This window comes from Lichenostomus cassidix, chromosome Z (genome assembly GCF_008360975.1).
Source record: "Lichenostomus cassidix isolate B80296 chromosome Z, HeHo_3.0, whole genome shotgun sequence".
Taxonomy (NCBI): Eukaryota; Metazoa; Chordata; class Aves; order Passeriformes; family Meliphagidae; genus Lichenostomus; species Lichenostomus cassidix.
This window is the reverse complement of record NC_139511.1, coordinates 31,636,460-31,649,825: the sequence shown is the minus strand read 5'-3', so window position 1 is coordinate 31,649,825 and position 13,366 is coordinate 31,636,460. Positions and strand designations below refer to the sequence as shown.

The 13,366-nt window shown below is 44.9% G+C and overlaps 1 protein-coding gene across 3 annotated transcripts in view; it reads left to right on the top strand.

The window, feature by feature from the left end:
- Nucleotides 1-13,366, top strand: part of ABCA1 (ATP binding cassette subfamily A member 1) — a 91,763-nt gene that overhangs the window by 74,466 nt on the left and 3,931 nt on the right. For 2 of the 3 annotated variants that reach the window (XM_085042990.1, XM_085042991.1), the window contains exons 27-47: nt 180-293; nt 623-774; nt 1,222-1,346; nt 1,715-1,813; nt 2,984-3,173; nt 3,329-3,423; nt 3,802-3,834; nt 4,371-4,476; nt 5,185-5,259; nt 5,653-5,822; nt 6,765-6,942; nt 7,484-7,599; nt 7,687-7,831; nt 9,143-9,266; nt 9,864-9,993; nt 10,127-10,247; nt 10,424-10,486; nt 10,936-11,042; nt 11,427-11,568; nt 12,776-12,910; nt 13,139-13,242. In XM_085042990.1, the coding sequence (XP_084899116.1) occupies nt 180-293; nt 623-774; nt 1,222-1,346; nt 1,715-1,813; nt 2,984-3,173; nt 3,329-3,423; nt 3,802-3,834; nt 4,371-4,476; nt 5,185-5,259; nt 5,653-5,822; nt 6,765-6,942; nt 7,484-7,599; nt 7,687-7,831; nt 9,143-9,266; nt 9,864-9,993; nt 10,127-10,247; nt 10,424-10,486; nt 10,936-11,042; nt 11,427-11,568; nt 12,776-12,910; nt 13,139-13,242 (2,524 nt within the window). The remainder of the gene's footprint in view (nt 1-179; nt 294-622; nt 775-1,221; nt 1,347-1,714; nt 1,814-2,983; nt 3,174-3,328; nt 3,424-3,801; nt 3,835-4,370; nt 4,477-5,184; nt 5,260-5,652; nt 5,823-6,764; nt 6,943-7,483; nt 7,600-7,686; nt 7,832-9,142; nt 9,267-9,863; nt 9,994-10,126; nt 10,248-10,423; nt 10,487-10,935; nt 11,043-11,426; nt 11,569-12,775; nt 12,911-13,138; nt 13,243-13,366) is intronic. The other variant, XM_085042992.1, reaches the window with a different exon arrangement.

Here is a 13,366-nt window from a genome sequence, read left to right as displayed (position 1 = left end):
GAGCCATTGCAGAGTGATGGTCTTGGTTTTGCATTTACCTGACCTGAAGTTACTCCCGATCAGCTCTTCAGTTTGCAAATGGAGAACATGTAAAATGAAAATGATATTGCTTTGGTTTTTCTGGGGGTAATTGGAGATTAACTGAAGCAGTTCAGCTAATCATACTGCATTACTTTCAGATGGGACATTGCCAGCCAGAAGGAACAGACGTGTGTTTGGAGACAGACAGAGCTGCCTTCGTCCGTTTACAGAAGATGATGCATTTGATCCTAATGACTCAGACATAGATCCAGGTATTGCTAGAGCTCAAGCCTGCTTTCTTGTGGATGCTCTTTGATATTATAAATACTGCAAATCTGAAGGCTGCGACTGCCAAAGGAGGGGTGATGTATTTGCCTTCAGGAATAGTTGACATTGCAGGATCCACAGCCTGCTCAATCCTCCAACTGAAGGCTCAGAGAGATAAGGGAGAAAACACACTCATGTAAATTTGTGTTGTTATCACTGCTTACTGCACTCTTTCCTTTTTCGTGAGTGGAGTAGCTGCTCCAGCCATCACCTTCTGTCTTCAGCACAGAGAGCATCTCTGAACTTTTGAATGAGGGTCATTTCTTCTTGCTAGCAGAATCCAGAGAAACAGACCTTCTCAGTGGTGTGGATGGGAAAGGCTCCTACCAGATGAAGGGCTGGAAGCTCACCCAGCAGCAGTTCATGGCTCTTTTGTGGAAGAGGATGCTCATTGCCAGGAGAAGCCGGAAGGGTTTCTTTGCCCAGGTGAGAGAATCCAGCATGAACAGAGACCCACAGCAGGGACAGCTCTGGACCAAGTATTGTAGTCTGAGCTGGTGGGAGGCTGAAAACCTTAAGGGAATGCAGATAACCAAAATTAGCCTTCACTGCACATGTAGCTAGAAGGAAGCCTGCACAAGTGAATGGAGTTGCATGATAAACCAGATAGTTACAGCATTCTTGCACAGCAGAATGTGACTTTGCCCTTAGGAACAGCATTTGCAGGCCAAAACCTCTACATCCCAAGTGAGTTGCCTGATAGAATGCCAAGACAAATCTTGCATTGGTGTCTAGCACTGCTTTGGTGTAAACAGCAAAGGTATTCCTCAGAAACTGAAAAATATTAGATCCAGTAAGTGATTCATATGTAACTCCTTATGCCTCTGGAAACATTCGCTTAAAATAGGACTTGCTCTTTCCTTGCAATTTCAGATTGTGTTGCCAGCTGTCTTTGTGTGTATTGCTCTCATGTTCAGCCTGATTGTTCCTCCTTTTGGGAAGTATCCCAGCCTGGAATTACAACCCTGGATGTATGACGAGCAGTACACTTTTATTAGGTATGTTTTAAATGGCCTACAAATTTTCTTCTTTGCAAACTTGAGTTACAGAGTTCCTTAACAAGTTGTTTCTGGTTTTGTGCCTATCTCATGAGCACATTCTAAGAGACAATCCAGGTATTTTCTTCTTCAACCTTTAAATGCCAAGTCTAAGTACAGGCAAGGCCATGTCCATTTCTGAATGGTGCTATAATCTCCTAATAGTGTGCACAAAGACTAGGAATGTGTGTGTGCTCCTAGGCCAAGCATTTTCAAGGCCAAATCCCCACCCATATCATTTCACAGTGCTCTTGGCCTTGCTCTGTTGCTGCTTTTGCTGTTGGGTTGTTATCACGCTGACTGATAGTGTTTTTCTGGTGTTCCCATAGCAACGATGCTCCAGAAGATGCAGGCACTCACAAGCTTTTGGATGCCCTTCTTGATAAACCTGGGTTTGGGACACGCTGTATGGAGGGGCATTCCATCCCGTAAGTAGAACTCTCGTCTGGGAAGAGGAAGCAAAACCACAGTGGATCTAGCTGGCTTTAGGAGATTGTAGTAATGCATGACCAGAGCAGGATTTAAGCCAAAAAAAACAATTCAGTTTTTCTGCTCAGAACCTTTTTGAAAGTTGCCAGCCTTCAGTGTAGTGAGGGAGTGAGGTTTGAGTGCAAGTCCTTGCTGATGCAGATGGAAAGGAGAGAGCAAATTATTCAAATTACTGCTCTGTCCTGAGCAAGGTAAAGGACCTATTTATGTTGTTGCATGTTGTTGACTGTAGCTATTTCCACTCCATAATCTTTTGTTTCCAGCTGCAATAGAAACATAAGTTAGCAGCCCCACAAACACCAGCAGAAGGAATGGAAAGCCAGATGGCATTTTGTGTTGTTTCCTAACTCTGCCACCTGACTTGGTGCATGGCCTTGGGCAAGTCACTGAATTCTAGGCTGTGAGTGCAGAAGAGGACTCCAAGAATCCAAGATGATGTGTCCAGAAGAACTGCAGCTCATGTTGACGGGATTATGGGGAGGGAGGCAACGTGTGTGATACACTGGCCAGTAGTGGAAAGTGAGCTGCATCCTTCATAACAGACATGAGAGCTGAGCTATTCTACCAATGGACCATGGGTAAAAAGCTGCCCACTGATGCTGCCTTGGGGGGGAAGAGCAGGGTTTTGGTGCCACAAAGGTAGAAATGTTACCTAGGCAGTCATCCAAGAAGATTGTCTACTGTGATCTTAAAATCATAGGATATCTCAGAGTTGGATGAGAATCACTGAGTCCAACTGTCTGCTCCTTGCAGGACTACTTCAAAGTAAAACATGTGACTAAGAGCATTCTCCAGATGCTCCCTGAACTCTGGACATTTCACCCACTGGGACTGGCTGAAATAAAGCCCTTAATTATAATGCAAGGAGGGGTGTGTCTGGCAGTCCTCAGTGTTGGCCAGCCTCAGCTTCTTTGGTACTGGGGTCTGTTAAAAGCTGTAGAGTCTGATCTGTTGTGCTGAGCTGTTTGTTTCACTGAGGTCAAGCTCCTTTGAGAAACACAGTCCCCCTCTTCTGGGGACTGTGCAGCTTGATCTTTGAATGCTTTGTAGGCAAAGGCCATCATAGTTGTTTTAAAAACTGCTTTTATCTTGCCTCTTTCCTAACGCAGAGACACTCCTTGCACTGTGGGGCAGAAGGAATGGACCACTGCTTCAGTCCCAGAGTCAGTCCTGGACATCTTCTTGAAAGGCAACTGGACCATGCAGAATCCTTCCCCATCTTGCGAGTGCAGCAGTGAGAAGATTAAGAAGATGCTGCCTGTGTGCCCCGCTGGTGCAGGCGGGCTGCCACCCCCACAGGTAGGAGGGAATTCAGTGCTACTCCAGGGAGGAACGCTCATGAAGAGCAGAGTGACTGGGTGTGATTCTTTCATGCAGCATTGCACAAGATTTATTTCACTCAGTATCTGTATTTTCTGATGAGCATTTATCTGTGTTTTCATTGTCGACACCAGCGTGAGCAAGACACAACTGACATCCTCCAGAATTTGACAGGCCGCAATATATCAGACTACCTAGTGAAGACCTACGCACAGATCATTGGGAAAAGGTAGCTGGTGAACACTCTCCCTTCCCTCTCTACCAAATGCTGCTTGCTGTATGGGGTATGCATAGATCAGGCAAATAAACCTGAGCAGCCCAAACTCTTCAGTAGTGAGCCAAATCCACTCAGCTCCTCAGATAGCCCTGATCCTCAGCTCAAGCAGCGTTTCTGCTTTGTTAGTGATGCTGCGTCCTGACCCTCATAGGCAGATTATGGGGAAAGTCTGGGCACCAGCCCTAAGGATTACACTGAAGAAGAATGGTGGGATCTATCTCAGATGTGAGAGCCTATTGCACACTTTTGTCTGGCCATGTGCCTGCAACTTTAGGTCTGTCTCTTCTCTTGTTCCATGTATTATACATCAACTCTTTTTTCTCTCTACAGCTTAAAGAATAAAATCTGGGTGAATGAGTTCAGGTGAGTTACTGCCTTTTCTTTAGCTTGCATGTGTCCACTAAACCTTAAGCACAGTATTAAGCACGACACATCCACCCTGCTTTGCAGTTTGTGTCATGTGACTCTTAACTGCCAGATTTTGGGGGAAGATGTTCAAGGGTAAACTGGGACACCCCAGAGCACTGGAAAGCATGTCTGCCTTATGCAGAGAGCAGTCTTGAAAAGATTTGTATGACCGGTGTGCTGGTACTCTATCCTAGTAGGTGCTATTTTTCCAAGCAAGGGCAGCAGGGAGATGTCCTGCTTTGTCTGCAGCAGGGAATAGGTGCATTTATTAAATGGACAGCATGCTGAGCAGTTGTGATATGAGTATTTAACCCTAGAAACTAGGAGTAAAGGACTTCATGGCTAAGCAGCCATGTTATTCATGCAAGAGTGGGGATACTAGCCTTGGGTGCAGTGCAGGAAAAGGAGTTGTATGGAGAGAGATGAGGAGTGGCATTTTCAGAGGTCAGTAAGAGTCAAGTCTTAGCATCACTTTCTATCTGAACTTTCAGGTATGGTGGCTTTTCCTTGGGAGCCAGCAGTTCCCTTGTGCTTCCTCCAAGCCATGAAGTCACTGATGCCATTAAACAGGTGAAGAAAATTTTGGAGCTGGCACAGGTGAGCAGCAGTTCCCTAAAAGCCCAGAATGCACTAATATTGAGTCTTGTTAAGGTGGGGAATGACTTGGAAGCCCTAAAATGAGGAGCATGTGTATGTTAGTTGTGTCCAGTGACTTTCCCCCACTACTCTGAGCTAGGATCTCCCAGGCTGCTGTCTGGAAGTAGCAGAAGGCTTGAAGACATGCTCAGCTTACCCAGCCCACATTACTGATGTGGGTTCTGCCGAACACCAGTTGAAACTCAGTGGGAATTGCAGACATCTGAGTATTTTGTGGCGAGATAGGGTGGGATGTCTTGGGGAATTTACAAGTGGTTGCTCCCATCTTCAAAACCTCAGCTGAGCCTTCCTGTCTGAGTCTGCCTTGGCTCAGAAGAGAATTTGGGCCACTGTTCTCCTCTGAGACCGCCAGGCTGTGGACTGCAATGTCTCTGAAGGTTGCCTGCAACTTTAGTTAATTCATTTTGCTGGGAAAAAAGCAGGTATAAGACTGACCTCTCTTACTGGTGAGACTACAGAAAGGAAAGGGTGGAGGGAAGCTGCAGTTACCAAGCCTTCTTACCACCTCCAGTTCGGTGGGTAGAGGCTGTTGAATTGTAAGAAAGCTGTCAGCTGTTAAAAACATTGTGTGTCTAGCCTCTGCTAGACCCCAGGGCATGAAAAAAGGTATTCTTAGAGGGGAGGTAACTGTCTCTTTGCTGTTTGCAGGGGAGTTCTGGAGATCGATTTCTCAACAGCTTATCAAGTTTCATGAAAGGCCTGGATACAAAGAACAATGTGAAGGTAAGTTAACCAATCCTCACTTCTGTGCCTGCTATTTGAAGCTCTGGTGACCTGGAGTCACAGCAGTTTGTCTTGGGAAACTGTGTAGAACAGAGTTCTCTGTATTTGCTAGTGAAGTAAATGTAGCTTGTAGTTTTATGTGGGTTTCCTCAAAATCTGTTTCTCCTATGGAGTCTAGGCCTAAGTGCCAAAAGGACTTCAGTGCTGGATCAGTGATAGCTTCCAGCAGCCTCTTGTGCTTATTGAGTAAACTGTGTGTTCTGCCTCTCAGCAAGCTAGCTGGAAAGAAATTATATGCTGTCAATAGAGGAAGAAATGTTCTGCAGGGCTTAGGAATCTTTTGAGAGACTGATGTACCTGGTGCCTTTCTGATGCTAGTGTGGTGCCTTGTAGGTGTGGTTTAACAACAAGGGCTGGCATGCCATTGCATCCTTCCTGAATGTGATCAACAATGCCATCCTTCGGGCTAACCTCCAGCAGGGTGAAAACCCCAGTGCTTATGGGATCACTGCCTTCAATCACCCACTCAACCTCACCAAGCAGCAGCTCTCTGAAGTAGCCCTGTAAGTTGTGACATGAATATGGATGGGTTTGGGCTCATTGCTGATGACTGGAAATGGAAACATGGGTTGTTTTGGCCTAAGTGGCCACTGCCATTGAGGCTCTAACATGCAAGCCTTATTTTCTCTGATCTGGGCAGGTGGGGCAACCTGTGCTGCTGAGAACCTGCTGTTGAACAGCACTGCTGTACAGACTTTTCCTAAAATAAGTCTTTCCAGGGACTTCTTTTTCAATCCCTTAAAGTTGCAGTTCCTAAGAACCAGACCTTTCTAGGAATCAGACCACCTGCCACTTTAGGAAATTCCTCTCAGCCACCATCAGAAAGGTGTCTCACCATGAATATGGTGATGCTTTTGTCCCCACCATTTGACTAGGAACCACTAATAGGTCCCGTTCAGTTTTCCCCCACTGTTTCAAGCTGGGGTACACACAGTAATGCACAGGGTTTACTTCACTGAGGCATTGACTAGTCCACTCCCACTACAATCAGAGTTAGGACTCATAACCTGTGTTCATATATATCCTTCAATCCCTGAAACAGTGGCAGATGATGGGCAGATACCTCTGAACTTGGAAACAACACACAAAAAAAAAAAGACAAACCCCCAACAACCCCAGGAAGTGGATTATGTGGGAAATGAAGGGGTGGTGATAAAGAAAGCAGAAAGCAGTCTGTTATGCTGAAGTTTTTAACCATTCTCCAGGCTGTGATACTGTCCTTGAGATGCCAACAGGCTGTGTATGTTCCCTTTGTTATATGACTGGAGAAGAACCATGCAGTTAAGAGAGCCTTGCAGGGTAGTCCGTTACTCAGGATTCTGAGTATAAGGACAACAGAAGAAGAAACAGTTTCTGCTTTGTCCTGCAATGAGCTGCCTCATTTTATCTCAAAGGAGCCAGCACCAACATGCAAACAATTTGCTTTCTTCTTGTTTTTTGTGCAGGATGACCACCTCTGTGGATGTCCTTGTCTCCATCTGTGTGATCTTTGCCATGTCCTTTGTTCCTGCCAGCTTTGTGGTTTTCCTTATTCAGGAACGTGTCAGCAAAGCTAAACACTTGCAGTTCATCAGTGGTGTGAAGCCTGTGATCTACTGGCTGGCCAACTTTGCATGGGATATGGTAAGGACTTAGGTTGGGCTAAACTGTCCTCCATTCTGTTTTTGCAGGGTGTCTTGAAGTGAAAAGTGCAGCATGGGCCAGGGGGCACCACATTATTTCAGTGAATAACAACTGTGACCATGACTTTTGTGTTTATTCTGATGGGGCAGTGGTTCATTTCACTGGAATAAGGAGCACAACAGAGGATGGGAGGACAACCATAAGCTTAATCATTAGTGTTTATTACATCACTCTAAAATACTTGCCCCAAAACGTTTGCTTGTGTAGCCCCTTGTTCTGCACTGTCCAAAGCAGGTTTTTTCTGTCTGTGGTGTGCAGAACCTCTGAGTGTCTACTGACTACTTCTAGAGGGACCGAGAAATATAAATTCGTGTGTTCTGCATTATGGTTCATGCATATGACACTTTTAAGAGTCTCCCATTGAAAAGAGCTTTGAGAACACTGAAGGGTTTTGAAAACTATTGGATTAGAGCAGAAAAATATCCTTCTTTTTTTAATGTCATCCGGAAAGAAATCTAAAGTCCTCTTTTTCACCTTCCAGTGTAACTACATTGTTCCAGCCACACTAGTTGTCATCATCTTCATCTGCTTCCAGCAGAAGTCCTATGTATCCTCTTCCAACTTGCCTGTGCTGGCTCTCCTTCTGTTTCTCTATGGGTAAGGGATTTCTCATCAGAGGAGACTGGGAAGGCTCTTAAGACTTGGCAGGTTCTTACCTGATGTTGCTTCCTTTCTTCTTGCCAGGTGGTCCATCACACCTCTCATGTATCCAGCCTCCTTCGTGTTCAAAATCCCCAGCACAGCATATGTTGTGCTGACCAGTGTGAATCTCTTCATTGGCATCAATGGGAGTGTGGCCACCTTTGTCCTGGAGCTCTTCACCAACGATGTATGTTTTTCAGAAGCTCCTCATTGTCTTGTGCTGCTACAATTTAGTTCCATGTTGGGTCCATATTGCCTTTAGCAGGCAGCTCTCCAGAAAAGCTAGTCCCCTGCACCTGTACCTATCAGCTTCAGCAGCAATAGGTTCTTTAAACACAGGTTCTGATGGAAAAGGGTTAAAGCCCCCTTTGGAAATGCTCACAGCGTAGTTAAGGTGGGAAGGACCTCCTGAGATTGTCTAGTCCAACCTCTGAGCAGGATCAGCTACAGCAGTGTACTGGGTTTGCCTGAACTGGCTTTTGATAGTAGGGTGGAAAGGTGAAACCACTACAAGCAGGTCACTCAGGGCCATCAGATTTTAACATTTCCAGGGAGAGACTCCACAGTCTCTCTGGGCAACCTTTTCCACTTCTCAGTCATTTCTAGGATAAAATAAAAAGAATTTTCTTATGTTTAAATGGTACTTTTTGTACATTCTTAATGAAGGGCATTCTCCTAAGGCCATTTAATCACCCAGGCATTTAGTTGCCCTCAATTTTGCCTCTTATTGTAGATACCTCTCTAGCTGTGTTGGGGAACTTACACACCTCACTTTTTTTCCAAACCCTGATGCCTTCTGGGGTAGGTGCAACTTCCTCTCATGCTTGTATGCAGTGTAAGATGTCTTAGCAGGCACTGTTTGACCCACACTGGTGTGAAGTGTTCCTTGTGGGAGGAGGCTCAGGAGATGCAATGGGAGTTACCATTGATTGTATCTCTTCCTGCGGGCATGAGGATGCAGTCCTTGATGATGGTCCCTTTTGTTACAAAGCCTGTTCTAGCTCAGTAAAAATGAGTACATGCTCAAAGATGAGTACCTGGCAGAACAGGATCTCAGGCTGCTATCAGCTCAATCCATGGGCTAAGCCAACTGGAAGACAACAAAGGAAAAGTATTACAGCTTCCAGTGTGGGATAGGGAGGAGCCCCTACAGCCACTGACATAACCAGTCTGTACAAGCACAACTTCCTTGTGTCCTCAGCCTCTAACCTTTTTGCATATCATTGTTTGCAGACATTGCCTTTTAGATTGTGAGTGTTTGGAAAAACCTTTTGTTGCAGTTTGCTTGTGTTAATATCATGAGCAACACAACAACACTGAGTGTCCAGAGGAGCCATGGCCCTGGCTCTTGGGAGAACATTTCTAATCTTTGAATTTTTGTGGGATTGCAGTGTTGGGGAAGGGAAGGAGGGGTCAGTGGCAACATGGGTCACCCTTGGGAGGTGGTGGCTGCTTTCTGCTTAGCTGACTCACTGACTCTTGATTTTTTTCTTAACAGAAGCTGAAGGACATCAATGACATCCTGAAGTCTGTCTTCCTCATCTTCCCTCACTTCTGCCTGGGGCGGGGACTCATTGACATGGTGAAAAACCAGGCCATGGCTGATGCTCTGGAGCGATTTGGTAAGTGAAATTGTATATCACAGGGAAAATGGCCTGAAAGGAACAGAGGAATGTCCAGTCTGCTCCAGTTGAGCTCTTCTAACACTTCACGAACTGAAAGTGCACAGTTTGCAGCACAGATATGACCAAACATGCCAAGTCTTCATAGTCTTCCACTTTATGTTGTTAAGAAACTGGTAGATCCAAAGAGTTTTGAGTTAAGAGCATTAAATAAAAATGCAAAAAGACATTACATGGAGAGGGTCATTAGGCCTAGTGTAAGGAGTGGCTGAGGTTCTGGAAAGCTGGATTTTTTTTTTTTTTTGGCATGTAGATACCTGGTCTGAGTCATAGTCTTTCTGTGCTTCACTAACCTTTTGGAAAGGTGGGCTAGCTCTTTGGCAGACTGTATTCTGTGGGCCCAAGTCCCAGCTTTGCTACAGTAGGAAATGTGCATGCAGACACTGCTGGCCCCTTGTGTGGTCTAACCCCTCCTTCCTGCAACTGGCTGATCACCAGTTGTCCCAGTGCCCAACTTGGTGAGCTCTGCTGGAAGAAATGCTAGCCTGCTTCCCTTGCTGTTGAAAAGTGATTGTGCTTTTAATCTCGTTTTGGCAGGAGAAAATCGTTTTGTGTCCCCTCTGTCATGGGACCTGGTGGGAAGGAACCTCTTTGCCATGGCAGTAGAGGGTGTTGTGTTTTTTTGCATCACAGTGCTCATCCAGTACAGGTTCTTCATCAAACCCAGGTAGGTTGTCCTTTCTACTGACCACTACAAGCAGGTGAAGTTTTCATTGGTGTCACCCATGAAAAGGGGAGAATATTTACCTATGAAGGCCCTGCCATCTTCTGCTAAGGCTTTATCATTTTGCTTTCTTCAGGCCTGTTTATGCGAAGCTGCCTCCTGTGAATGATGAAGATGAAGATGTAACCAGAGAGAGGCAGAGGATAATTAGTGGAGGAGGACAGAGTGACATTTTGGAAATCAAGGAACTTACCAAGGTGACAAAGAACTTCTGCATTCCTACTTGTTGACACAAAACTATGCAGTTCACTGTGCCTTATCAGAGGAATTTAGTCGGGTCAAAACTGGATCAAGTTGGGAGCACTGAATATGTATGTCTCTAATCAGAGTTCTTTGACATTGTCCTTCTCATTCTTTTTTCTTATGGCTTCAGATTTACAGAATGAAGAGAAAGCCAGCAGTTGATAGGATCTGTGTTGGAATCCCTCCTGGAGAGGTAAGTTTATCTGTCAAATGCATTATTTTGCTATTACTGCAGTATTTAAGAGCCACGAGACAGCCACAGTAGACTAAGATCAAAACCAGATGAATGTTCAAATTACATCAAAATAAATTAGAAGCTGAAGCAGTTCCTGATTCTGTCTCTGCCTTTAAAGAACATATTTAACTCTCAGTGTCAGGGACCAGAGGCCAAACTCCAGTACCCAAGGTCTGGCATATATAAACTGTGGTGACAGCATATCAGGGTGACACCACTTTGTTCATCTTCCCAGCATAAAGCTTTATACTGAAAGCAAAACCCCAGAGGTTTCTTTTCTGAAAATGGGCTTAAGAGTCCCTCTGGCTGTCCTGAGGGTCAGGTTTGCTTCTCCCCATCTTGTCAGTGCTGAAAATAATGCAGCTGAATCCTGTTCTTAAACACACTGTGCTCATTCATATCCCCAGTGCTTTGGACTCCTGGGAGTAAATGGTGCTGGCAAGTCATCCACTTTTAAGATGCTAACTGGTGATACAGATGTGACGGGAGGAGAAGCTTTCCTCAAAGGAAACAGGTGAAAGAATGCATTTTTTTCTCTGCTTTCTCCTCCAATTTTAACAGCTTTTTTTCCACTTCAAAACTCTCTTCCACTCTTCCCTTTCCCTGGCATCTGTTTAAGCCTTTGAGTCTGGTGAAGTGCTTCAGTGGCTTAGGGAAGTTGATTTAGTCTGGTAGTCACTTCTGAATAACAGCTCTTCCACATTTAAATATCCTTCTTTAAAAAAAGGAAAGAGAAGAGGGAGAGAGATAAAAATTAACTTGACCAAAATGGACTTCTAGGATCCTGTATTTTGTTAGCTCAGTGATTCCAGAAACACAGTTTCACTTTCCTCCTTTTAACGCCTAAAATAGCAGCATATACTCATGAAATGCCAACAAAGGGCTTTTTCTTTTACAGCATCTTGTCCAACATCCAAGAAGTCCATCAGAACATGGGCTACTGCCCACAGTTTGATGCTGTTAATGAACTGCTGACGGGGCGAGAACACTTGGAGTTCTTTGCACTCCTGAGAGGCGTTCCAGAGAAAGAAGTCTGCAAGGTAAATGAAACCCATAGGACCCACCCCAGTGACCAACTTGCAAGTTCTTGTTTCAAGAACCCTCCCCACAACTCATGTAATGCCGTGCTATGAAGCTGTTGAAGATAATGTATTGTGAAATCTTCCCCCTTTTCCTTCCAGGCAGCCCAAAAGTTGCCATGTTTTTTCAATGTTGCCTGGAAAAGTGTACTAAATGGAAGGGCAGATAATTTGGGTCCTGTGTTGTCATAGTGAATGCTCTTCTCCAGTGAACAACTTTCTATAAGAATTTAAGGGCAGTGGAGCTGCAGGTCATGCAGAACCTCACCTGCTGTCAAGAGTTAATTCTTTAAAGTCCCCAGAAGCAAACACTCTACAGCTTAGCAAGAGCCTTGTGCTGACTTATTACAGCTTTCCAACTGATCATGGTGCATCATTAAAATGGTGCTATTTCAGCATTCAGACATGAGGTTACAGTAACAGTCTTTAGGCAATTGATGACAGCTGCCAGTACCATGGTGACCCTTCTCAGTTCTGTTTCCTGTAATTAAGTTTTTAGTGTAAGAGATCTGAGTGCTGTAGGTACATATTTAGGGTATGTAGCTAGAATCCCTTTGTGAGAGTAGAGAGGGGAAACCTTCAAGCTCCTTCTGAGATTGCTGCCAAGTTCTTCTGATGTTCTCGCCAGCTCCATACAGAAAGGGACCCAGTTCTGGGTGTGATTTGAGTAGTAGCCAAATCTCTTCCCCAGGACAGGTTTTAGTCTGCAGGGCAACGATGCCTGCCTGTTGGCACCATTAGGGATACTACAGAATAACAAACCAGGTCCCATCTATCCAAAGGATATCTATGCACCACAGTGTGATTGTGGTGTGTCAGTAGCATGCGTGTCTCTGCTGTAAGCTTGTCATAGTACAAAAGCTTGCTGAAGCTGGTGCTTCTAAGAGTGCTAGACTGATGGTTCACATGGCCCAGCTGATGTTGAGCTCATGCCCACTGGCCCATCAGCTGTAGCCGTTTGATTTTTCAGGCCTCCCAGGGACAGGGTTATTTATATCCTGATCTAGAGGTGAACAGGGTGTTTCAAAACCCATATCTGTGCCACATTAGATCCTCAGATGAATGGCCCTTCTGAAAGCTGTGTTTAAAGCCAAAGCTCATAAGAAAAATCTCTTTGTGCAGATGTTGCTGTGCTTGATTCAAGGTGGTGATGTGCTGTCTGTCATAGGTTGGTGAGTGGGCAATTCGGAAACTGGGCCTTGTGAAATATGGAGAAAAATACGCTGGGAACTACAGTGGAGGGAACAGACGCAAGCTTTCCACAGCTATTGCCCTCATTGGAGGGCCACCTGTGGTGTTCCTGGTGAGTCTGCAACCTTTGCTCATCAATGTTTTTCCTGCAAAACAGAAAAACATTCAAATGAGGACTAATTTAAAATCTGGAGCATAAATTATTTTCTCAATTTAGAAAATGAATCAAACTTGCTTATTTTTGATGTTTCCATAATCAGAATGGACAGGTCATCTCAGAGGTGAGGTGTTTGTTAATAGAATGTAGCAGTGTAATCTGGTTTTTGTATACATTTTGCAGGATGAGCCAACAACAGGGATGGATCCCAAAGCACGTCGTTTCTTGTGGAATTGCGCTCTGAGTGTAATCAAAGAGGGGAGATCAGTGGTGCTCACATCTCACAGGTGAGTAGCAACCTGCTTGTGCCATACCCTGGCATTTACATCTGCCAAGGCTGGGTGCTAAGCTCAGCCTTTCTGCTCTGCCCTTCAGTGCTGTTTGCAGTACTAATCAAGTTATTTCTGCCTG